Source organism: Lissotriton vulgaris, chromosome 5 (assembly GCF_964263255.1).
Source record: "Lissotriton vulgaris chromosome 5, aLisVul1.2, whole genome shotgun sequence".
NCBI lineage: Eukaryota > Metazoa > Chordata > Amphibia > Caudata > Salamandridae > Lissotriton > Lissotriton vulgaris.
This window is the reverse complement of record NC_141693.1, coordinates 1873866187-1873892139: the sequence shown is the minus strand read 5'-3', so window position 1 is coordinate 1873892139 and position 25953 is coordinate 1873866187. Positions and strand designations below refer to the sequence as shown.

General features: G+C 47.2%; 1 protein-coding gene and 1 pseudogene across 3 annotated transcripts in view; one reads left to right on the top strand and one right to left on the bottom strand.

Annotated features, from left to right (window-relative positions):
• THRA (thyroid hormone receptor alpha) overlaps positions 1–25953 on the bottom strand; it is a 789997-nt gene that overhangs the window by 100452 nt on the left and 663592 nt on the right. For all 3 annotated transcript variants that reach the window (XM_086924372.1, XM_086924374.1, XM_086924373.1), the window contains one exon: positions 24082–24143. In XM_086924372.1, coding sequence (XP_086780498.1) covers positions 24082–24143 — 62 coding nt within the window. The remainder of the gene's footprint in view (positions 1–24081; positions 24144–25953) is intronic.
• LOC147717577 (uncharacterized) lies at positions 14573–16169 on the top strand (annotated as a pseudogene).

The window sequence follows — 25953 nt, the reverse complement described above, 5'->3', positions numbered from 1 at the left end:
CTCAATAACTTTCAATCTTCACCATGCATCACATGTCCTCACTAAGCTGAACTCCACCAGACCTTCGGTCAATTGACTAATCTAAAAGTGCTTATTTACCGCCATGTAATCAGTGGATCGGCATATAGTGCGGGCCATGAGCTAACAGTATATTTGCTGCAAAAGGTCTTATCTCAATCAAAGAAACCAAACCCTTCAAAAGTAGTGATCAAACAGTGGAAGGAAACACAAACCGAGAAAGAAAACCAACCACGGTGACGACTCAGAATCTCAAAAGCAAGCATCAAAAAAGCTTAGAGATCTCAGTACAAAACACATCTTAAATGCTCAGTAAACCCTCCTTGAGAACTCTTCAAAATTATCTCAGATTTCCTAAACAAGACAGGACATCAGAATACATCAATCACATTTAATTCCATAGGCGCTGAAAGTAGTGGTGGGGGGCGACGCAACTGCCTCTAAATAACCATGCTAGAGTTCAAAAAGCAGAATGATCAATAAAGAAAGAAAAATATATAGATATTGCTTTTAGATTGTCTAATTTGCTGTGTGGTCAAAAACAGAGGTCAAATGTCAGGCTACGTCTTCTGAGAAACTGCTGCTTATTCTTTTAACATGGAGATTGGTGTTTACTTTTCATTTTATAACTGCAGAGTAAAAGGATTATGTAAAGTGAACTGTGTGACAACCTTGCTGAGGTACTGAGGTGAGGAGGAAAAAGCTGTCGAATGTAATTATTTCCAACACATAAATATTCAAATCCATACTAATATAATAAAGAGAGAGCCCAAACCTTTGAGGCGGGTAATCTCAGGAACCACAGCACCAATCACAACACCCAATACAGCGTTGGAAACGGCAGGTGCAGCAGAAGGACATAGGCTATACAGACGCCCACCATATACATTTAAAAGGTATAAGAACCGTGCCAGCAAAGTAGTCCCTTGTGGGCGTGTCTGCTGTGCTGTGGGCGTGTGCTGGGGGTGTGTGGTATGTTCCGCCCTTCATGCCATGTCTCATATTGTGTGCTAATCCCACCCTGCTCCCTTTAAATACCCCTGAAATCCATATCATAGCCCACCCTTACTCCTTAAAATACCCCAACACCCTTAAACACTAACCCATCTTATTCCTATAAATATACCCTGTACCCCAAAACCCAAGCCTATCCCTAAACCCTAAAAATAGCCCTGTACCCCAAACCCAAACCTAGCCCTGAACCCTATAAATACCCCTGTACCTCAAAACCCAAACCTACCCCTGAACCCTAAAAATACCCCTGAACCCTAAAAATACCCCTGAACCCCAAAACTCAAACCTAGCCCTGAACCTTAATACCACTGTACCCCAAAACCCAAACCTACCCCTGAACCCTAAAATACCCTTGTACCCCAAAACCCTAACCTAGCCCTGAACCCTTAAACTACCCCTGTACCACAAAACCCAAACCTACCCCCGAACCCTAAAATACCCCTGTACCCCAAAACCCAAACCTAACCCTGAACCCTAAAAATATCCCTACACCCCAAAACCCAAACCTAGCCCTGAGCCCTAAAAATACCCCTGTACCCCAAAACCCATACCTATCCCTAAACCCTAAAACTACCCCTGTACCCCATAACCCAAAACTATATCTGAACCCTTAAAATACCCAAACACCCCAAAACATATACCCCTATACCCATACTTACATTATCCAAACATTAAAAAAAAACATGCTTTTACCATTCATGCATTTCAACGAATTTCGTTGTAAATGTATACGTGGTAAAAGCATATAAAATGTAATGCCATGCGTTATAATGGCATTGCGGAGTCATGGTACTTTCGTAATGAAAGTATGCGGAGTGATGGTATGCGGCAAGAAAGTTGCGGAATAATGGGTGTTTACCCTCCCCCGGTAAGTACATTGGTCGCACAGCGGCCCACATCTCCAGCAACATACTCATATTTTTTCACCACCCATTTGAAAAATGCACAGGTCTCTCTCATTGATGGCCAGCACCGACATACACTTTTAGACATACCTTCCGCCACAAGTTCTAGAATTGCGAACTTTAGAGCTGGGGAGCTACGTTCGAATCTCGGCATCAGCTCAACATCCTGTGATTCCAGGCAAATCGCTTTGTCTCCCCGTGCCTACCACAAATGAATGTGTTCTTCTGTAATGTAAATTGTGCTCATGCCATGTTGTCGAGTTCGCGCTATATAATATTGCAAGGAAAAATAAAGTAGGGAAACTGATTTCACACACTACTGAACGCGCACTCTTAAGTGCATCAGCAGTGCACTGTGAATCGGAGCGTTTCACAGGCCTGTCACAGATAAGAAATGCTATCAAAACGAAATCCTACAAAACAATATACTACTGGCCGGCAACAATTCATACCCGGACAACGTCGGGACGGGCTGCAAGTGTTTGTATATGAACTGTAGAAATACCTCAAAATATATCAGCAGTTTGAAAAGCACAAATGAAGCACATTTTTTTTGTAATTATAAAGTCTGATGAAAGCAAAGCTTTTAATGGGAACAAAACAAATCAAGAAAATATATTTCGTGATGTGGAAATGAATTTGCTGAAAGCAAATTTCCACACATAGTTAGTGTCCAATATAGTTTTGGCTCAATAAAACTGCATGTCTCTCCAAATGTAGTGACTATTTCAATGGAAAATGGGCTGTCCATAAATGACAGTGAGCTACCACACCATGCTTTAGTGATATTTTTGAGACAGCGTGCTCCAAAATGCACCACCGTCCATATAATGCACTCATACCACTCTCCAACTGAACGGTCTCGGTTTATTTGCTACACTTGTTCTTTGTTTGATGCTTGAATTCTTTTATAATCCCCATGAGTTTGGTGATGTAACACTGATGACAGCACCCCCACTTTGAAAATTGTTCCAGCACCACTGAAGAATTCTGCGACTCCGTGACAGAACACCATACTAATTAGGCTAACGATCTCGAGACACACTTTCTGACAAAGGGAGACCACAACCACATCACACTTCTAATAGATGTGAATTCTGTTAACATTAATACAAAAACACATCTCTGCTCTCTCAAGCTTATTTCCACAAACGAGACCAATCTTCTAATCCCAATTATCAGCATTGCTCTAACACCTGCTGAACCTGCGTCCCAAATATATCCAAGAATATCCTCCTAGCATCCTCGGCAGCTGTATCCCGATCAAAAGCGCATCCTTACCGCCAGAGAATTTCACAGTGAATTAAAATATCCTACCTTAAGCCCCACCTGAAGAAGCAACAATTGGACTATGTGGATCCAACAAATTACAAGCCAATATGAACTATATGATTTCTGGGTACGCGGATTCCAAAGCAGTTGCCACTCAAATCTCTGATTTCCCCAGTAAAACAAACTTCTCTTAGACAGACAGGTTTACAACTTGGATGTGGAACTGACTAACCACCCACTACTACTCTAAATACTAAAGGACATAGGATATCAAGTCACTGACAGACAGACAGATTTTTGACTCTGCTGCCTTTCTTCTGAGCACAATTCCTGCACCAGGTAGGTGTCCCTAAAAGCTCAGCAATCACCCTTCTTGACTGGGTGGCGTACAGGGGAATTGGTGTGGAACTAGGTTTGGGTGTAGATGGCCATCTGCAAAGTATATCACAGTTGGTGCAGTGCGAAGTCTATCACATATATGTTCATGTCATGTGTGGTGCGAATATGTGACTTTATATGGCATGATATGCGATTATTAATAAAACTGTTTTGTGAAAAACTCTTAGCCGCTCTCATTTCTTTTACGCTTTCTTTGTTACAACTATTGTGACATGTAGAGAATTCTAAACTGGAAAACCCTTAGATTTAGACACAACTACACTCTGCTCCTAGGTCATAGACGCCCTGATGGTGCAAAGTCACTAGAAATTCAAGCCCTCAAAAACAATATCCTCACCTATGGGTCATGGAAGATGTGATCCCACAACGGGGGCTGGTCAAAGGAGATTGCGTCTTCTCCACCCAGCTCAAGATAAGTGGAGAATTTGCGAACTATTAGAGACTTCAAACTCTCACTCTGACTCCAATGTCAGTTTAACTATGTGACAAAATGTAGTTTCAACCCCTATGAGAAAATTATGATGTATCTTTCTTTTCCTAGGTTTCGTCTACATCATCCAGGCCGCAACAATCTCTATCGCTGTCGTGTCTAGTCTATCTCGATGCCCACTTTCTTACTGGTGATCTTCATTACTCCGAGTCCAGGTCTTCCCGTTCCATTCCCTCTCTCCTGGGGTTTTGTTAATGGTGATTGTTTTCTTTCTTATGAGTTTCTGTTGTGCTCCCAGGCTGTCTTGGTGATCTGCTTCCTGCTTTATACATGGTGAGTAGGAGGCACCGTATTGAGGTAAGTATTTTGACTTTATCCAGGTGATAGGTTCTGTGGAGCGGGTGAACTGCTCATGTGTAAGGAATGGGACGGGAACATGGACGAACGGGGAATGTGCAGAAGACCAGGCTCGCAACACGTTTAATCGACACATTTTAATACATCCTGAATGCTGCTATTAGACGGGTTCTTACCCTGACCTGACACAACCATATCACTTTTACACTTGAGCCCTGCTCTGGCTGCCTTTCGCAGGCAAAGTCTGTTTCAAAGCTCTCTGCAGCGTCCATTAAGACACATAATACACAGTTGAAAGATCCTTGTGTCTGTAAGACCTCAGGTTTGCCTAGGGGGGTGCTTTCAACAGTGAGGGGTAGGTCGCTGCAGCCCCTGCGATGCCCACCTGAATTAACTCACTTCAACCACTGACTCTGCATTTTCTAAAGTGTTTTCTGTAGTGTGGTATTATTTCCTGACTAAGTGTAAGCATCGACGTGGTTCCTAGAGACAGTAAGCCAATGGCCGGGTTCTGGAGAAAAGAGGCAATAGAGCAGCAGTGACACCCACTGGTCAGTCGCAGCACGGCAATGGCTGCGGTCCCGATGGCAGACACCAACCGTACGGTAGTAGCGACATCCTGCGGTCATTCGTGGCATGGCACTGGCCAAGGTCCTCGAGGAAGATTTCAGATCTCCCGAACCTTTCCCATGTTGCATTATCGGAGGGGACGGCGCCCCCTTCAGCTTCTGATGTGGCATGTCTGCATCTACATTAACTCAGGCAATGGCCTATGCAATAATAAGACGAGGCCTGATAATCGATCGGCACCCTGCGGATTGATCTCGTGAACCCTGCTAGAACCCCCTCTGTGCCGTCGCGGATCGATCCCGCCCTCTCAAGCCCGCCTCGCGCCCTACGCCTTCCTCTGACGCTGCTTGAAGCACCTGGTGGGCTCGGAGGCGCATCGCCGCTGAGAGGTTACCATGCCACCTGCGCGCGAGCTCGGGCCCCCGTCCGCACGACTGACGCACGCGGTTATCTTTCGCTCACACGAACTCACCGACCTGCAGCTCGTTCTACGATAGCAGACTCCTACGAACTGCTGCTGCACCTGCAGAAGAGAGGGGCCTCATGCACCCCAGCTGCAGCAGGGGACAGCCTGGGCGCAGACCTCAACTGAGACTGCAGCAGAGAGAGACTTAGGCATACAACGCAGCTGCAGCAGGGGACAGCCTGGATGCAGACCTCAACTAAGACTGCACCGGAGAGAGACCTAGGCATTTACCACAGCTACAGCTGCTGCAGGGGACAGCCTGGGTGCAGACCTCAACTGAGACTGCAGGAGAGAGAGACCTAGGCATACAACGCAGCTACAGCAGGGGACAGCCTCGGTGCAGACTACAAGTGTGACTGCAGCAGAGAGAGGCTTAGGCATACACTGCAGCCGCAGCTGCAGCAGGGAACAGCCTCGGTGCAGACTGTAGCTTTAATGGCAACAGCGAGAGGCCTAGGCACACAATGCAGCTGTAGCAGCAGGAGAGAACAGCCTGGGTCCAGACTGCAGCAGACAGCAGGGTGGCAATTCGCTGCAGCTATAGCTGTTGCAAAGGAAAGCAGTGGCGGCTGGTTGAATTTGAGAGTGGGAGGGGGGGTGGGGCTAAGTGGTGCATGGGGGTGAAGCATCGGGGTTCACTTTAAAGAGACACAGCATTTTTGGGAGGCCGGTCACCCTTTCCCATGCAGATCTTTAACAAACAATGGGATAAAATGATGCATTTTCCAGTGTAATTTAAAATAAAAAAAACAAAAAGCAATAGCTTTCATAGGCTTTTGTACACGCACTTTAAAAGTACCTTGGAATGTTCCTAGCTTTGTAGGTACGTCAGACTTGCTTCTTAAGGAATGTGTGCAGATAGCGAGAAGTTTTGTGATTGGTTACCTAGGGAGACACACTGCAAACTTGGATGCCAGTTATCACACCGAGTTCAAGGAACTGATTTACCAATGGCAAGGGATCAATGATTCATGGTGAGGGATGTACATATTAGGTTGTCAATATTATTGAACTAAACAGCAAAACGTGGCCCAGGAGTCACCCCTCCAGAGTAATTGCATTCTTGGGGTGATGCTGCAACAATCCCAGCATCCCTAGTTGTCAAACTTCTGGACCCACCCAGCCTTGCACCCACAGAGAGGAAAAGAAATACGTTGTGCAGAATTCCAAGCAAGTCACTGCTAAGGCAGAGTCCGGGCTCTGGTTTATCTGCATGGCAACATGCTTTCATTGATACCAAAACTGGCCACACAAAGGCCACACTTCACTTGTTGCACACGTTTGTCTTTTCTTACACAAACATGATCATAAGGGTCCAAACATAAATATACAAACATTGATGTTGGCAAGATTATATAAACACCACACACTTCTCACAGTCATTCAGTGGATTGGATGTTTTCACCAGAAAAGCTGCTGTTAGCTAGTTTTCCAAAAAGAACTGAGACTTCAATTATTTCCAAAGACAAAAGAATCACGCTTTACACATCAATGGAGACGTTTTGAACTGGACCAAAAAGATGTTTTATATTATAAAAGAAAGGCTGCACAGCAGCAATCTATGGAGCACAAGTATGTGGCCGAATGAACATTAAATCTCTCCAGAAAGCTGACAATTTGCTTTATTCGATCTAATCGGCTAGCAGGCGCGGTTCGTCCATTAAGGCGTGGGGGCGTAGCCCCCCCTGCCCGACGCCGCCCGCAGCTCCCTCATGACAATCATGTCAATGAATCAATTTGACGTCAGACCACCGGGCGGGCGTCATGTTGATTCATTGACATGATTGTACAGACGGCAACACAAGTACGCATGCGTGGGGACGAAGGGTGAATTTTTACCCGTGCCCAAGCATGCGCACACGTGTTTTGGCGGCGTTGCGCATGCCCATCAGGAGCCCTAATGGACGTGCTGCGGGCGAGAGGGTACCTGTGCCCCTGGCGCCAGGATTGGCCAGGGGCGCTGTGAGCCTGTGACGTGCGCGGGACCGGCAGCAAGGTAAGAGTGTGTGTTTTTCGGTGTTCCAGTAAACTAGCTTGCACAAATGACTTGAGATAGTTCAATGTGTTAAAGCATCTGCTGCAGAAATGTGTGCGTCTATTCCAGGTCACCCGTTTATTTCACGGCATGGGGTTTTGGAAATGTAAAAATTCTCAGAATTTCTTTTTTGATAGTTGCAACAACAGCCTTCAACACATTTCATTTTATAAACATTTTTCAGAAAATGAGTTAACAACTGTCACCACAAATATAATGTACTCTTTGAACTAAGGTTATAAAATTTCAAAATGTTAACAAACGGTAGAGGCGGAATAGCATGATATATGCATTTATTATTGCATGCATGTTGGTGTATGTTTGTATGTGAATTTGTATAGTACGTACCTAGGGCTTACAGGATGGCAAATACATGGGCGGTAGAAGGTTTCCAGCATAAAAAGGTAGGGGTGATGTAATATGTAAACTGGCACATCCTTCTACATCGATCCTAAAGGCTTGTTAGAGTCCATAATTTATTTTTATATGGTCATAAAAATACATGAATGATGGATGGATGCAGGGTGGGTGCATTAATGATTGTTTGGTGGATGGATGGGTGCATGGATGGATGCATGCATGATGGGTGGATGGATGCATGAATGATGGATGCAGGATGGATGGGTGGGTGGATGGGTGGATGCATGAATGAATGATGTATGGATGCAGGATGGGTGGATGGATGGATGGGTGGATGCATGCATGATGGGTGGATGCATGATGGATGGATGCTGGATGGGTGGGTGCATGGATGGATGGATGCATGAATGATGTATGGATGGATGCATGCATGGATGCATGCATGATGGGTGGATGCATGATGGATGGATGGATGGGTGGGTGGGTGGATGGAGGGATGGGTGGGTGCATGAATGAATGATGTATGGATGCAGGATGGGTGGGTGGATGGATGGGTGGGTGGATGCATGAATGATGTATGGGTGGATGCATGATGGATGGATGGGTGGATGGATGGGTGGGTGCATGAATGAATGATGTATGGATGCAGGATGGTTGGGTGGGTGGATGGATGGGTGGGTGGATGCATGAATGATGTATGGATGGATGCATGCATCATGGGTGGATGCATGATGGATGGATGGGTGGATGCATGAATGAATGATGTATGGTTACCTTTTTGTCCATGCTGACCTCAGCCCCTTGACTAAATACCAGTTGGACAAAATTATGCTTGCCTGCCTGGACAGGGCTGGTCTGTTAACTCAGGGGAAGAAGTTTTCGAGTCATTCCTTCCGCATAGGGGCGGCCACATCGGCTTTCCGAGCAGGAATGCAGCCAAATCAGGTTCAATTAGTAGGGCGCTGGGAGTCGTCCTGCTATAAAAGTTACATTAGGCCCTGATTTCTTCCCATTTTGTATTTTGTGTGCTTTGTTTGCTGTGTTTTGATGTGGCGATATTGCGTTTTCTTGTAATTTTACTCAATAAACACCCGTGAATATATTGTGTCTTTCTTGGACAGGTTCAAGAGTGTGGGTCGTGGGGCACTCCATGGTCGACAGATTGGCCCGGTGGGCAGCGATCAGGCATTGGACTAGTGGCTTCACGAGTATAGACTGTGTGGTGGGGTTTCCCGGGCATGCGCTGGAATAGCTTACTTTACCGGCTTCGGGAGGCCCTTCCCTTGGATGGACCCCCTCCCCAGCACTTGATAATTCACCTGGGTGGCAATGACATTACAAACCTGGGGAAATCTACTTTGCTGCACAGAATGAAGACCGACTTGGGGATCATCAGTGGGCTTTTTCGTGAATGCGAGGTCTGGTGGTCCGAAATAGTGCCCAGGAGATCCTGGCGGGGTGCTAAGTCTAGTGAGGCGATTGAGAAGTCTAGGAGGCGGATCAATGCGGCCATGAAAAGGTTCACCCAGCGCAGAGGTCTAGGCTTTATCAAACATGACATGATTCAAGACAAAGTTAAAGGTTATTTTGAGGCGGATGGGGTTCACCTTACGCCTGTTGGCTTAGACCTCTTCCTGCTGGATTTGAAAGAAGCACTCATAAACAAGGGTTGCAGGTAGCGAAGGTAGCAATGGTGGGGGGGCCCGTGCGGCAGCGGGTACCACCGCACGGGCTGTGGCGGAGTTACTGGGCGATCCGGAAGAAGAGAGGTGCAAACGATGTACTTCAGCGGGCACATAGGGGTGCCAGAGCCTAACCTGTAACCTCATGGGAGGTGCAGGAATTCGTGTCGGCGCCCCAGTAGTCCTTCGGGCGGTTGTGGGCCTGTGCAACCGGGGGTTTGCCAAGTCACGCCCCGCAATGGGTATGTCAGTATATAGATTGTTAATTGTGCAGCAGTTGGGTGGTTCGCCACGGTGCTGTTTGGCTCAACAGGCGGGCAGGTGGCGAGAATGCGGCCTGCCCTGGATCGCCCGCAAGTTAACCCACCATCATTACATATGCTGTATGTAATAAACGTGCAGCAATTTTTTCCCAAACCTAATTCTGTGTTTGTGTATTATTTGCGGGTTTGGGCATTGTAGGGCGGGGGACATCTGGTGGCCCTGATGTGACTATGCGCTTGCCCGAGGCCACGCAGTGGCCATAGAGAGGGCGGGCTCTTAGTCTCAGAGGGCTGCCCCGCCCCAGTAGGATGACCAGCTTTCTCCTCCTCCCTGGTTGGAGGAGGCTGGCGGTGTTGTACGTCCGGGGCGGCTTGGAGGGGCCTCCAGGGGTACTTATGTTCCTGGACCCTGTTGGAGGGCCTCTTTGCCGCTCCGGACGCCATCGCGGGCTCATCTGGACACTCTTTTCCCACCCTTCCTCGAACCCAGAGTGTCAGAATGAGGGGGGTTGTTGGGGGAATTTTATGTGTTCCTTTATCGTTGCAGGCGGAGTTACTGGGCGATCCGGAAGAAGAGAGGTGCAAAAGATGTACTTCAGCGGGCACATAGGGGTGCCAGAGCCTAACCTGTAACCTCATGGGAGGTGCAGGAATTCGTGTCGGCGCCCCAGTAGTCCTTCTGGCGGTTGTGGGCCTGTGCAACCGGGGGTTTGCCAAGTCACGCCCCGCAATGGGCGTGTCAGTATATAGATTGTTAATTGTGCAGCAGTTGGGTGGTTCGCCACGGTGCTGTTTGGCTCAACAGGCGGGCAGGTGGCGAGAATGCGGCCTGCCCTGGATCGCCCGTAAGTTAACCCACCATCATTACATATGCTGTATGTAATAAACGTGCAGCAATTTTTTCCCAAACCTAATTCTGTGTTTGTGTATTATTTGCGGGTTTGGGCATTGTAGGGCGGGGGACATCTGGTGGCCCTGATGTGACTATGCGCTTGCCCGAGGCCACGCAGTGGCCATAGAGAGGGCGGGCTCTTAGTCTCAGAGGGCTGCCCCGCCCCAGTAGGATGACCAGCTTTCTCCTCCTCCCTGGTTGGAGGAGGCTGGCGGTGTTGTACGTCCGGGGCGGCTTGGAGGGGCCTCCAGGGGTACTTATGTTCCTGGACCCTGTTGGAGGGCCTCTTTGCCGCTCCGGACGCCATCGCGGGCTCATCTGGACACTCTTTTCCCACCCTTCCTCGAACCCAGAGTGTCAGAATGAGGGGGGTTGTTGGGGGAATTTTATGTGTTCCTTTATCGTTGCAGGCGGAGTTACTGGGCGATCCGGAAGAAGAGAGGTGCAAAAGATGTACTTCAGCGGGCACATAGGGGTGCCAGAGCCTAACCTGTAACCTCATGGGAGGTGCAGGAATTCGTGTCGGCGCCCCAGTAGTCCTTCTGGCGGTTGTGGGCCTGTGCAACCGGGGGTTTGCCAAGTCACGCCCCGCAATGGGCGTGTCAGTATATAGATTGTTAATTGTGCAGCAGTTGGGTGGTTCGCCACGGTGCTGTTTGGCTCAACAGGCGGGCAGGTGGCGAGAATGCGGCCTGCCCTGGATCGCCCGTAAGTTAACCCACCATCATTACATATGTTGTATGTAATAAACCTGGAGCAATTTTTTCCCAAACCTAATTCTGTGTTTGTGCATTATTTGCGGGTTTGGACATTGTGGGGCGGGGGACATCTGGTGGCCCTGATGTGACTATGCATGGATTCCAGTGATGACACAACAGTGCTAAAGTGCTCGTTTTCAATGCTGTTTTCGCATCAAGATGTTTTTTGTTCATGAAGTAGTGGCTTATTTAGACAACTGCACAGACTAACTCAAGTTGGCTCTGCTGCTTGGCCCTTACCTTGTCCCGGGCTGCTTCCATGAAGGCTCAGGGGCATTCAGCAGCCGCCAATGCAAAGCCAGTGTCAGACCCTGTTGTCAGTTGAAGGTGAGTTATTTCTTCAGCCTCCCTCAAAAAAGGTGGCCTCACCAGTCTGGCTGTTTTTCATAAATGGACTACGGGTCACCCCTCACCATCTATAGCCCAAGCAGCTGTTATTCCACTCAGGATTACTGTGACGGGCACCGGTGACAAGCTGCTTCACTAGGTAGGGGAAGGCAATCAGAGTAGTGCAGATGGGCACATGGCTTCTCCATTTCCCTGCAACTGCCCCTTCTCTCACTTCCTCCCACTCTCCTGTCTAAATGGATGAAACACTTCAGTCTAGACCACATATTCCTAAAACATGTTAGACCTCAGTTGCACCATCCCTCAGACAGAATATCACTGAAGAGATACTAGTGGGTAGATCATTGGGTCTTACTGTGATTTAAGTATCCTAGAAACGGTCTCATTACTCACCGAAGAAAGCAGCTGTTTTGGAAAGTTTAATCTGACCACAGATTAGAAAGGTTGCAGCATTTCTACACAGAGTAACCAGACATTATGGGAGGTCTGATTGGACCTTTAACAAACTGACATCTCTAAAGTGCTGGAGTAAGCGTAACCTGGCACAGATAAACATCTGATTTTTGCAGAGAACATCCTACAAATTTATTTTGTAGAGTTACATTAACATGTAGCTGATGGAAAGCTGCTTGGCACTTGCGAGTTTGCAAAGACACCCGACAGGCTGGTCAGCACGAGGGTGCAGAGGAATATACCTCAATTAAAGCACATTTCTACACTGATTCACCATAGCTGCCAAGGTTTCCGATTGCGAAGTGTGACTTTCATAATTTCACTGTAATTTGGGCTGATATTCACGCAGTCTGACTCTGCTCAGTTTTCAGTAACCTGCTGTTAGCACACTTTTAGTTCAGTGACTTCCTTAGAGTTTCTCATTGCTAAAACGGGTGTAGTTTATGATTATATATATATATATATATATATATATATATATATATATATATATATATATATATATATATATATATATATATATATATATATATATATATATATATATTTGTATATATATATATGTTTCCCTCGTCTTCATTGTTTGATTTTGCTTGAGAGAAAGTGTCACTCATAGTCATTGAAATGTCACTCATAATTACACTGATATTATAAAAATGTCAAACATAGTAACCTGAAACCTTGGCAGCGATGACTCGCCAGGCTGTGAGTGTCCTGATTCCACCATAAACTATTTTAAGTCGGATTAGGTGGAGCATCCCCAGGAGACAGAACCTAAGAAGGAACTAGGGCACACCTCACAGGGGCGGAAGCATTTATAAATAATAGAAAACTTTGCACAACGTAAAGACTGCGGATTTCATGTCACGTGTCTGCAGAAAGCACGCAATGATAACACTCGGATGATGCTCGAGGACTTCACGCGAACCCCAACCCATGGACAAAGACAAGGGACTTCACACTCATCTATACGGTGCATTGTCACCAGTGCACGCAATCACGTTCGGGCCACGCATGGAAAAATGGTTAAAAAAAGAAAAAGAAAAAGTGAAAAAGTGAAAATCCATTGCCAAAAAGTCCCATTAAAGGACATTAGTTTGAGATCAATTTAAATGTAAAAGCCGCTACAAATAGTCAGTTATTGTATTAGTACTGCCGGAAACATAAAAGCCCGCCTTGAACTCCGGTGTCACTATCCTTAGATTTGGGTTGATTTGTGAGAAGAGGCGCCCATAACCTCAAGTGGCACACTTTATATGTTGTAGACTGTTAGCTGAATTTAGCAGCTATACATGTTAATCTTTATCCCTCTCTATCAAGAATTTGGAAACTAGGGGAAAGCTTCTCGACTTCAGAGAGGGCAAAGCAGGGGATTAAACATATGGACGTCTTGGACAAATACCCCATTATTTATGAGATAATTAAAAATGAAATTAATTTCCAGTCAGGAAAATAAGATTCTATGTCAGTCCACGGAGGCTCAAATTATGCTTCTCAATCTTTACTGAACAAACAGCAGCAAAGGGTTAAACTTTAAACAGCATACCACGGAAGGACAACCCCCTCCAGGTCTGCACCAATCAGTACACAGTATCAGCAATAAATGTCTATGAAGTTGTCGTCACTTCCTCTTTCTTTGCTGCTGCAGCAGCAAGATAAGTGACTTTTCATTTCTTGCGCATATATTTGCTTATGTTGCTTATTTATGGTATTTTCATGATGTTTTGCTGATAATTTCTGTATGGATTATAGCGCGCTGCGCTGCCTTTAACATTCGCGAGCTTGCGCGGTTGTTTCTGTAGGGAGAAGCGGCTTGCTTCTTCCTGTTATGCGATATACGCATTTCATTATTTATTTGGTATTGCTTTCGGGCACGCTACAGTGTTCTATTCTGTTTCTTGTCCTACCGTGGAAGTTGAGGCTTTGGTGCCCCTCCGTCGTGGTCTTTTCTTTGGGGCTGTGGTGAGGGAGCAGAGCTACGCACTTAGGTGCGCGAGGGGAGCAGGCAGTGTTTCAGCCCCGCCTTCTTCTTTGTGCGCATGCGCGGAGAGCCGGTGACAGAAAACAAAGCTCCGGCACTTCGCGCATATTGCAATTTTCGCCTGTCAAATCCCCAGCTCACAGTGAACGCTGACTGGAGCGCGTTCCAGACGAGTGCTTGGCATTAGGGAAGTTTATAAGGGCATGCTCCTGCCACCTTTATACTATTACCTTTTCATTCTTTTTCCATTCTTTTTCCTGTACATTACGTGGACCCAAGTATTTTTCTGTTAGTAATACTTTTTTAGGGGTCTTTTGCCCTTGGGTTACTCCCCACCTAGAAACTCCTTCAGACCTCCTATACTATATTATGGTGTATTACGCCGAGGAGGATGACAAGAGGGTTGAGTATAATGAATATGAAGAATATCAGGAGCCTTATGAAGAAGAATTGGAGGAGCAACCTGTGGAAGCCTAGCATACCCACGTCCGGCGTTTAATGAATAAGGCGCTTATCAAGGCCTTGACTCCCTTAACGAAGACCCTAAAATCTTCTGGTAAAAGAAAGTCTAGGTCCTCTGGTAAGAACACTTCTACCTCACAGGCTTTGGCTGAAGTCCTGTTAAATGCGGCGAAGAGTGTTCCCTTGGACCATGGCTCCTTGGCAGGCAGGGATACGCAAGGAGAGTCTTCTCCAGCTACCCTGGATACATCAGATTCCGATGATAAATCAGTGCAGCCCAGGAATAAGGTCAAGAAGACCAAACATATGTTTTAGGATGCACAGGAGGAAGTGCAACCAAAGAATCTGCTTTTTAATCCTCAGAACTTAATTCTCCCTAAGTCTACTGAATGGGTTCCCTGTGTGGAAGTGGCGCATTATGTGCAAAATAATTTGCAACAAGGTTTTGAGAACCAGGTCAAGGCCACCGTGCGTTCCGAATGTCCCCGACCGTCTTTGCTGAATAAGGTGGCAGATATGTCGGATTTAGACCCTAATATGGCGACATTCATGCGTAAATTCGCCAAAGATCCTAAAAAAGGTTTGGATAAGGCCTGTAAAGGGTGCCAGGACAAGCTGTTAGATATATCTGGTCCGCTGACAAAAAATTCAGATGCCGCTGTCACGGCAAAGGACAAAGGTGTCCCTCTGGATTCCTCAGACATTATGGAATGGGCGCAACGCGCCATGTGTTTTCTAGGCAATGCCAATGTGGCGTTATCCACAGAGAGAAGAAGATCCTTTCTCATGCAATTAGACCCCCAGCTGGCTGAGATGGCTACTACGGAACCGGGTTCCATGGCCAATGGCATGTTGTTTGGCGATGACTTTGTCAAAATGATGGGCAAATATGTGGCAACTTTTTCTGCCTTGGATAAGGCACAGGTCAACATCAAGCGTGTTTTTCATTCCGGTGTTTTTAATAGGGCTGGCTGTTTCAGAGGTCGAGGGTCCGGCCGAGGTGGTAATCAGACCTCTAGAGGTGCAGAACAACGGGGCAGAGGAGGTTCCCAAAGATCTAAGTTCTATCCGACCCGAAACAGAGGCGACAGGGGTCGCGGACAACGTGGAGGCTACAGAGGCCAGTCTGGAGATTCCTCCTATGCAGGTACCCATTTTATATTGCGGGGATCATATGGTGGGAGGTCGTCTTGCGCAGTTCCTTCCCAGGTGGGAGGCCCTGACTCCCGACCCATGGATACGTCAGACGGTTCGGGGTTTTTCATATCGAGTTTTATACGAGCCCCACGCAATTGGTGAGTCCCAGACCCCTATGTTTTTCCCCTGTAGAGATGAGTTTCATCAACAAGGAAGTTCAGTTGTTACTGAACAAAGGGGCTATAGTGCAGACGGATCCTCATCCACACGGTTTTGTGAGTATGATCTTCTTGGTGCCCAAGAAAGATCTCAGTTTTCGTCTGGTTCTGAACTTGAAGGAGTTCAATGTGGGAGTAGTGTACCGTAATTTCAAAATGGAAGGTATTCATCTCTTGCGAGACATGTTGTTAAGCCAGGATTGGATGGTTTGTTGGATCTAAAAGATGCATATCTAGCGGTCGCCATTTTTCCGCCTCACCGGCGCTTCCTCTAATTTCAATGGTGCAGTCAGTGGTTTGAGTTTTCGGCTATGCCCTTCGGTCTCTCGTCCGCTCCATGGTGTTTCACGAAACTCATGAGACCGGTTGTTCAGTGGTTAAGGGAGAGAGGAGTCAGACTCATAATCTATCTGGACGATATTTTGATCACGGGTCAGTCAGTTGAGGTGGTGCAACTCCATCTGTCTTGGACTATCCAACTCCTCCTGGAGTTAGGATTTCTCCTCAATGTTCCCAAATCTCTTATGGTACCGTCGCAAGTAATCGACTTTTTAGGTTTTCTAGTAAATTCCTTGACCTCTCAGCTGCTTTTGCCTCTCAAGAAGAGAACAGCGATCAAGAAAGAGTTGAGGAGAGCGCTTGCCTCTCCGACAATATAATTTAGGATGTTAGCCCGCCTCGTGGGTTTGTTGGCGGCGTCCATTAAGGCGATTTTTCCCGGTCCCTTACACTTCAGGGCCCTACAGAGGTTGAAGATTCTGCATCTCCGCAGGGGCTTACATTATGCAGAGCAGATTGCGATCTCACGGGAAGCTCGCCTAGAAATGAATTGGTGGTTAGAGCACATGGACGCTTGGAATGGCAAGGCTATCTTTGTGGCGACTCTGGATACCATCATAGAGTCCGACGCCAGCCGGGGGGCTGGGGTGCTCGTTGTGGGACACTGGAGACCAGGGGTCGGTGGTCCCAAGAGGAGTTGCAACTCCATATCAACTGCCTGGAACTATTGGCAGGGTCATTTGCGATTCGAACTCTGTCTCCTCAGCGAGTGAGTTGTTGTATTCTTCTGCGTCTGGACAATGTGTCCGCAGTACGTTATATCAATCGCCTGGGCAGTACCAGATCCCGACTTCTAGCGCAAATTGCCAAGGATTTTTGGCACTACTGCCTGGATCACCACATTTCAGTGACGGCTGAATACATTCCAGGCTCGTCGAATGTGGTAGCAGATTGGAATTCCAGATTTCTGAGGGACTCCAGCGATTGGAGACTTCATCCCAGTGTGTTTCAAGCACTGAACTCCAAATGGGGACGTGTGCACTAGATCTGTTTACTCCCCGAGTCAACAGACAACTTCCCCTGTATTACAGTTGGCGTCCGGATCCGTTAGCGATCAGCTCGGACGCATTGCTTAAATCGTGGACGACGGGCATTCTATATGCCTTTCCACCCTTTGTCATAATTCCGAGGTTGTTTGCTCAGACACGCAGGCAGGGGGCGGAAATAATCCTCGTATCCCCATGTTGGGAAGCTCAAGCGTGGTTTCCGGTGGCAATGAGCTTATCGTGTGCCCCTTCGGTTCCGATCAGGTCATTCCCAGAGTTGTTGACGGATCCAGTGGGCCTTCTTCATCCCTTAGTCCTGCAAGGTCAATTACCTCTCATGGCGTGGAGACTTTTCGGCGACTCTGGCAAGTGCCAGGAGTTTCACAAGACACTCTCTTTTTTCTCTCCCAGTCTTGGGCACCTTCCACGCACAAATGATACGAGTCCGCTTGGCGTCGATGGGTGCGTTGGTGTGGTGAACGGCAGAGTGATCCCTTGGGATCAGGTATCTCTGTGATTGTGAATTTTTTGTCCGAATTGGCAAAATCTGGCATGGCCTATAGGACAGTAAACAATTTTAGATCGGCCATTTCAGCGGGATATCCTCACGTGGATGGTAGACCTGTAGGGGAACACCCCCTGGTCTGTAAGGTATTGCGCGGTATCAAGTTGGTGAATCCACCTCAACCTAGATATCAGACGTTATGGGATGTTTCCATAGTTCTGAGGTACTTGAAAACATGGCCAGCTAATGAAGGACTGTCGCGCAAACAATTGTCTGCCAAATTGACACTTTTATTATGCCTTATTTCATGCAGACGTGTGTAGGACGTATGTGCTCTGGATTTAGCAGGTAGAGTGTTTACTCCGTCTGGAGTTTCTTTCACACTTTCCCGTCGTACTAAGACTAATTCTAAATGCATTACTTATCCTGCCTTTCTTCACCATAGTAAACTGCGTGTTGTGCAATGCTTGAAGGTCTATTAGGATTGTACCAGAGTGTTCAGAAATGATGTGGTAGGTCAACTGTTGATATCGCTTCAGAGACCTTTCCGACCAGTCTCTTCCGCTACTCTGGCCAGGTGGATTACCTGGTTGTTGACGCAAGCGGGAATTGATTCCTCCATTTTTGGTGCTCATTCTGTGGGAGGGTCCATGGCCTCAACAGCCCTTGTCATGGGGTCCAGGTTACAAGATATTATGACTGCGGCGGACTGGTCCTCTGAGTCCACTTTTAAGAGCTTTTACCACAAATCTATTGTGGATATTGTGTCTGTTGTAGAGGAGCAATTTTAAACTAGCATAATTTGAGCCTCCGTGGACTGATCTAAAATGAAAAATGTTCTAGCTAACGCGACAAAGAATTTTCAATTCTATTAAGGACACGGAGGCGAGAATTATCCCACCCAGGATGAACTATTTTATATATTACATGTTTTTGTAATTGTTATACTGATATTTGATTGCATATTTCGATGCTAATGTTTGAATTCTTATTTTTCCCACCCGATTTCTCTACTTTTGACTGTTACTTTTAGTATGACATGGGTGTTATGGCTATGTTTCTTGTTTCAGGCGACCAAGGAAAACAATCCTGGAGTGTGAGCTGTTCTGCCGAGGCTTTGGACCAGCCTTCTACGTTTCGAAGAGGATGGTCGCTGATGCGCTTCGACGTCAAGTTTGGGTTCCGTCCTGTTACAGTTTATAGACATTGCAAAGAAAGAGGAAGTGAAGACAATGTCATAGACATTTATTGCTGATACAGTGTACTGATTGGTGCAGACCTGGTGGGGGTTGTCCTTCCGGAGTATGCTGTTTAAAGTTTAACCCTTTGCTGCTGTTTGTTCAGTAAAGATTGAGAAGCATAATTCTCGCCTCCGTGTCCTTAATAGAATTGAAAATTCTTTTTTGTGTTAGTTAGAAAAATTTTCATTACAACAGACTCTCCCCACACACCCAGCTGTGTTGTATTTAAAGTTCCCCGTTCTCTATTTTTACTGAATTCATATGGATATACAGGCAGAAAACAGCCTGTTTCCCCGTTCGTAATTATGTATTAAAACTGATAACTGCAGAAGTTATGACTCAATTTGAAAGACGCTCAAAGCTGTCAGCCCTGTCTGTCAGGTCACTGGTTCTGCTCACTGGCAGAATGAAGTCATTAATATTGACGAGAATCCCTAATGAGCCTCAGCCATTTGCATACGCGCCTGCACTTCACTGCTGACATTTTCAGTGTATGACTCGGTGTTTGACTTCTTACGCTACTGAAAACCTACAGACATCAATGGCACATTTACTCTTAGATACATTTTGAGGTGTACAGAAATAAATACCACTAACCAAAAAATAAAAAAGCCTTGTTTGTGTAGCCTCCGACCTCCCGCCTCTCCCCCCCCCCCCCCCATTCCTCCCCCATCTTTGTCAGTCGGACTAAAGCGGGAGGCCACGTGGTGAGTAATGAAGGACTCGGATGTGAATTGGTGCCCGGGACCATGAATAATACAGAACAGAGTCATGACGTAGCGCCCTTTGACTGCGGCAAGTAATGCGCAACCCCTGTAAACTGGTGCCCTCGATGCCCGTGGGACCCCCTCTGAAACCGAGGTTAGGCGCCATATTGTGCCTTTTGAGGATGGAGCAGTGAGGGTACTTTATGCCTTCTGAGGATGGTGCCTAATGCGTTCGGATGGCGGTTCAGTGAGAGCACCTTATGCTTTCTGAGAATGGCATAGTAAGATCACTTTTATGCATTCTGAGGACGGTGCAGTGATAACACCTTATGTCTTCTGAGGATAGTACAGTGATAACACCTTATGACTTCTGAGGATGGTGCAAGGAGAGTACATTATGTCTTCTGAGGATAGTGGAATGAGACAACAACATGCCCTCTGAGGATGGTGCAGCGAGGGTACATTATGCCTTCCGAGGGTGCTGCAGTGAGAGAACGTTATGCCATCTAAGGATAGCGCATGAGGGTGAATTCTGCCTTTTGAGGAAGGTTCAGTGAGACCACATTATACCTACAGAGGTGCAGTAATAACCTTGGCATTCTGAGACTACTCCTGTAAGGAGCACAGTGCTGAATATGCGTGACTCCTACAGGTGTGTCGTGTCCTGTAAGGAGGCAGTGCGGAATATGCGTGACTCCTAAAGGTGTGTTGTGTCCTGTAAGGAGGCAGTGCTGAATATGCGTGACACACACGGGTGTGCCGCGTCCTGTATGGAGGCAGTGCTGAATAAGCGTGACTCCTACAGGTGGGCTGTGCTCTGTAATGAGGCAGTGCTGAATATGTGCGGCTCCTATGGGTGTGCGTGTGCCACGTCCTGTAAGGAGGCAGTGTTGAATAAGCGTGATCCCTAAAGGTGTGCCTTGTCCTGGAAGGAGCGCACTGTTCAATATGTGTGACCCCTGTAGGTGTGCCCTGTCCTGTAAGGAGCACACTGCTGAATATGCGTGACTCCTACAGGTGTGCCATGCCCTGTAAGGAGGCAGTGCTGAATATGCGTGACTCCTACATGTGTCCCGTGCCCTGTAAAGAGGCAGTGCTCAGTATGAAATGTGAGAAGCGTGACTGGGAGTAGTCACTATGGGTGGCGTGGTACCCTGTAAGGAGGCAGTGCTCAATATGCGCAGGGAGAATCTTGGCTGGGTGTGGGCACTGCAAGCGACTTGGTATCCCTGTAAGCAGGGCACGAGTCGGGATACACGCAGGTGGATGGCATCCACCCACTTTTTTCACAGGGTGATCGCCGACCATCATGCCAAGAATTTGGGCCCCACTGAATATTGTGCTGAACTCGTCCCGGTGTAATTTCCAAACACAGGGACACTTTCAGCAACGCCTGTACGTTGTCTGCTTTCCTTCTGCAACAAGCAACAACGTGCAGGCAGGGACAGGAAGGGGCTTTCTTATTTAAGACTCCTACTGGGCCCATAACGAAGGCCGAAGTTGAGAGTTCACAAGGCCTCCATTTGTTCGAGTTTCTTGGCTGGGAGCAGTCAGGAGCCTCACACCTGATGCAAATGAAGCGGAGGGAAAACAAAGGCTCACACCTTGTTAGCACATCACACATACTTAACAGAGGCAGCTTTTCGCTTTGTTCAGTCCTTGTTTAGGAGATATGCATGCACTGTAAGAATGTCAGATGCGTTGGTCTTTCCCAGTGTTTACACGAAGCAAATTGCATTTATTTAGAGCTTACTACACATAATTTTTTCTTGTATAGCCCTACTCATTCCAATGCAGGGTGTCAGAGCACTTTACACCAACACGGCATATTACATGTACAATAAATTATATAAGTTTGTAAATGAATGTACATGATGTTTTACATAAAACTGGGGGATTGCATGGTGCAGAAGTCACATATCATCTTCCATAGCTCACTGTGCTATTATCCTCGCAATGCGCTCAAACGTACACATGATAGACCTGCTAAACATATATGTGAGGGCTTTAGATCTGATGACCCTTCTTGTGATGCCACTTCCTGTAAAGTCATGGCTTGGGATGCCACTTTCTATGATGTCAATTCCTGTGATGCCAAGTGTGATGTTGTGGTGCGTATGGCATGCGCTGTGATGTCGTGTGCCGGGAGGTCATGCGCCGTGATGTCACTTGCATACTGCCAAACTAGGTCAGTCCCCCCCCTTATTTTTTTAAGCCTTGTGCCCGTCCTATAAGGAGGCAGTGATGAAAATGAGGAGTTGGAATGGTGGCTGTGTGTGGGCACTGTAGGTGACGTGGGGTCATGTAAGGATGCAGTGATGAAAATGCTTAACTCCTGCGGATGTGCCATGTCCTATAAGGAGGCAGTGCTCAATATGTGTGACTCCTACAGGTATGCAGTGTCCTGTAAGGAGGCTGTGCTGAATATGCATGACTCTTACAGGTGTGCTGCGTCTTTATGGAGGCAGTGCGGAAAATATACGCGACTCCTACGGGTGTGCTGCACCCTTTATGGAGGCAGTGCTGAATATACGTGACACCTACGGGTGTGCCGCGTCCTTTGTGGAGGGAGTGCTGAATATGCGTGACTACTATGGTTGTGCCGTGTGTCCTGTACGGAGGCAGTGCTGAATATGAATGACTCCTACTGATGTGCCGCGTCCTGTAAGGAGGCAGTGCTAAATATGCGTGACTACTACGGTGTGCCGCGTCCTGCATGGAGGCAGTGCTGAATATGTGTGACTCCTACCGGTGTGCCGCGTCCTGTACTGAGGCAGTGCGAATATGCTGGACTCTTACGGGTGTGGCGCGTCCTGAACGGAGGCAGTGCTGAATATGCGTGACTCCTACGGTTGTGCCGCGTCCTGTAAGGAGGCATTGCTGAATATGAGTGACTCCTACGGGTGTGCCGCACCCTTTATGGAGGCAGTGCTGAATATGCTGGACTCCTACAGGTGTGCCACACCCTTTATGGAGGCAGTGCTGAATATGCTGGACTCCTACGGGTGTGTGGCGTCCTGTACGGAGGCAATGCTGAATATGCGTGACTCCTACGGGTGTGCCACGTCTTGTACGGAGGCAGTGCTGAATATGTGTGACTCCTACAGGTGTGCCGCCTACATTAAGAAGGTTGTGCTGAATATGCGTAACTTCTACGGGTGTGCCGCGTCCCGTAAGGAAGCAGTGCTGAACATGCGTGACTCCTACGGGTGTGCCACGTCCTGTAAGGAGAAAGTGCTGAATGTGCGTGACTCCTACGGGTGTGCCGCACCCTTTATGGAGGTAGTGCTGAATATGAGTGGCTCCTACGGGTGTGCCAGGTCCTGTAATGAGGCAGTGCTGAATATGAGTGACTTCTATGGGTGTGCCGCGTCCTGTAAGGAGGTAGCCATCAATATGCGCGACTCCTACGGGTGTGCCGTGTCCTGTAAGGAGGCATTGCTGAATATGCGTGACACATACGGGTGTGCCGCGTCCTGTAAGGAGGCAGTGCTGAATATGCGTGACTCCTACAGGTGGGCTGTGCCCTGTAATGAGGCAGTGCTGAATATGTGCGGCTCCTATGGGTGTGCGTGTGCTGGGCTAAAGACGGCTGGAATGCCAGAAACCGGTCCTCGGAAGCTTGTTTCCGGTCCAGGGAAGGCATGGCTTGGCAGTTCGGGCTGGACTGTTCCCATGAGACACAGGGTCAGACTGATTTGCATATGGCCATGTCTGAACTGGGGTGGTGTGGAGTGCAAAAAACGATGGATTTAGACCCAGATCTATGTACTGGGGTGAATGTATGACATTGTTCTGCATTCTGTCCATCAACTGTGGTTTTTGCAATTGTCACCCCGAGTGGGATGGGTATGCTCAGACGTGAGTCCCATGCTCTCCACACCACTGAATTCAAGCAAGCTGGGCTGAAGACGGCTGGAATGCCAGAAACCGGTCCTCGGAAGCTTGTTTCCTGTCCAGGGAAGGCATGGCTTGGCAGTTCGGGCTGGACTGTTCCCATGAGGCACAGGGTCAGACTGATTTGCATATGGCCATGTCTGAACTGGGGTGGTGTGGAGTGCAAAAAACGATGGATTTAGACCCAGATCTCTGTACTGGGGTGCATGTAAGACATTGTTCTGCATTCTGTCCATCAACTGTGGTTTTTGCATGTGTCCTGTAAGGAGGTATTGATGAATATGCATGCTCTCCACAGGTGCGCCGCGTCCTGTAAGCAGTACGGACCCACTATGGCGATGGACTAAGGCGAATGAGGCTCTGCTGTAAACAAAGAGGTTGTTTACCTGACATGCTGTTCTTCAGCAAACATTGGCTGTTCTTTCGCTTTCGCTTTCCATCAGGCCACCTGCAGGGGACAGAAAAGACAGCATCAGCACCGGTGCCCACTGTATGGCAAGAAAAGAAAACCTAGGAATACGTGTATCTGCAGCAAAATACATAATCTAAAAGGGCGGGAGCTGCAGGGGGAACAAAACACAGAGGGGGCACAGGTGTCAACTTTAGGGATAGAAAAGCAACAGAACGAGTTCAGGCTTCAGCGACACAAAATAAATCAGAAAAGGTGGAGCTTTCAGGGGGCAGAGATGACACGTTAGATAAGACAGCAGCATAAGTGGGTGGTAAAAGACGGATCAGAATCGATATTCACACTTCAAAACATTTGTTTGCAGATAAAAAAAGCACCATACGAAGAGCTTACAAGGTAACATGCTGAAGTGCCGCAGCCTGGCACTTCTTCAAGTGCCTGGCACTGCCTTGCTCGGGTGCCGGTGCTCTGTAGTCCACCAGCATTGGAGCAAAGCAGTGCCAGGCCACAGATCTGGAATCTGCACAGTGATAACCTCGGATGACTCCCGCTGTCTCCGCACAGAGCCCAGAGTGCCCGTATGTTCTTCCTCTTATGTACCTACCTGTCTTAGTTCACCTTTTAGCACTGAGCAATGCCTCTTGGTTCTTTTTCTTCTGTTTCTTAAAACGTGTTTTCTCATTTAATTCCTCCTTTTCCTCACATATCTAGTATCAATTTCAGGCTTCCTTTACCTCGCCCTTCCTTTTACGCCCTTTATTACTTCCCGCTTTATTTTTCACCAACACTATTTCTCCCTCCTAGTCTGCCACCCTGTTTATATCTTCTTTTCTCTTTACTTAGACAGTAAGTCCTTGTGGGTGTAGAAAACTGACCCTGCAGACATAGGACTGGTGGCGAAGAGGCAGAAAGGGTCCTTTTTGTGACATTCTAAAAGTGGGCAGGTCAACATACCATTTGCAAATGGACATCTGGTCTTGGAAGCCAGGTGTGGAATGGGTGTGGGGATACGAAGAGGGGTGGTCCATGTGATCATGTATGATTCTGCGCTCCATATGGCTCATAGTGGTCCATGTGGCGCAATCTACCCCCTCACGTGCAGCTCACCAATTACAGTTGTTGAGGGTGCCCATGGTGAGTGTTGCGTAATGTCCCACTCTTATACTTGTTTCGCCAATCACTTTTTCAGTGATGTGCCGCAGCCACTGCTGTGCCAGGGAAACCCTTGTTTCTGCTTCTTGGAAGCCCAGATATGTCCCCGCAGAGGGGTCAGCAGGCTTGGCAAGCTCCTTGAAACGGATACTGAATGTTATTTTTAGTGTTTTTAAAACAGCACTGTAAAAACTCTAAGGGATAATATTTAGATGAACCATGATAGCATATTTCATGCATTTATTCCAGGATGTAATGTTCACAAAAAAAAAGCCTGGAGATTACCAGCCTAATTAAAGGCTTTCAACAATTTTGTTTATCAAAGGTTACTCTGATAACAACTAGTATTGAAGACATGCAGCGTTAAAGATGGCCATCTTCAGCATTGACGGTTTACCACAAGCAATCAATACCACCGCGACACTAACGAGACACTGAGGCACTCTATTAAAAGAAATCAAAGATTTAGCAATGCGTCGGGTGTTAAATGTAAATGACTCCCTCAGAGTTTTACATTAGGACTTTTTCAATTTAGATTTGAACTTGTGAATCAAACCTTTTAACTTGATACCCAAAAATAAATTCCAGTGGTTTATGCCTAGAGATAGTTAATGTAAATAGATGTACAGATTTAAATAGATTTACAGTATGTTAGAAAACAACTAACATCTTTCATTTTAGCCTCTAAAAATGGAGA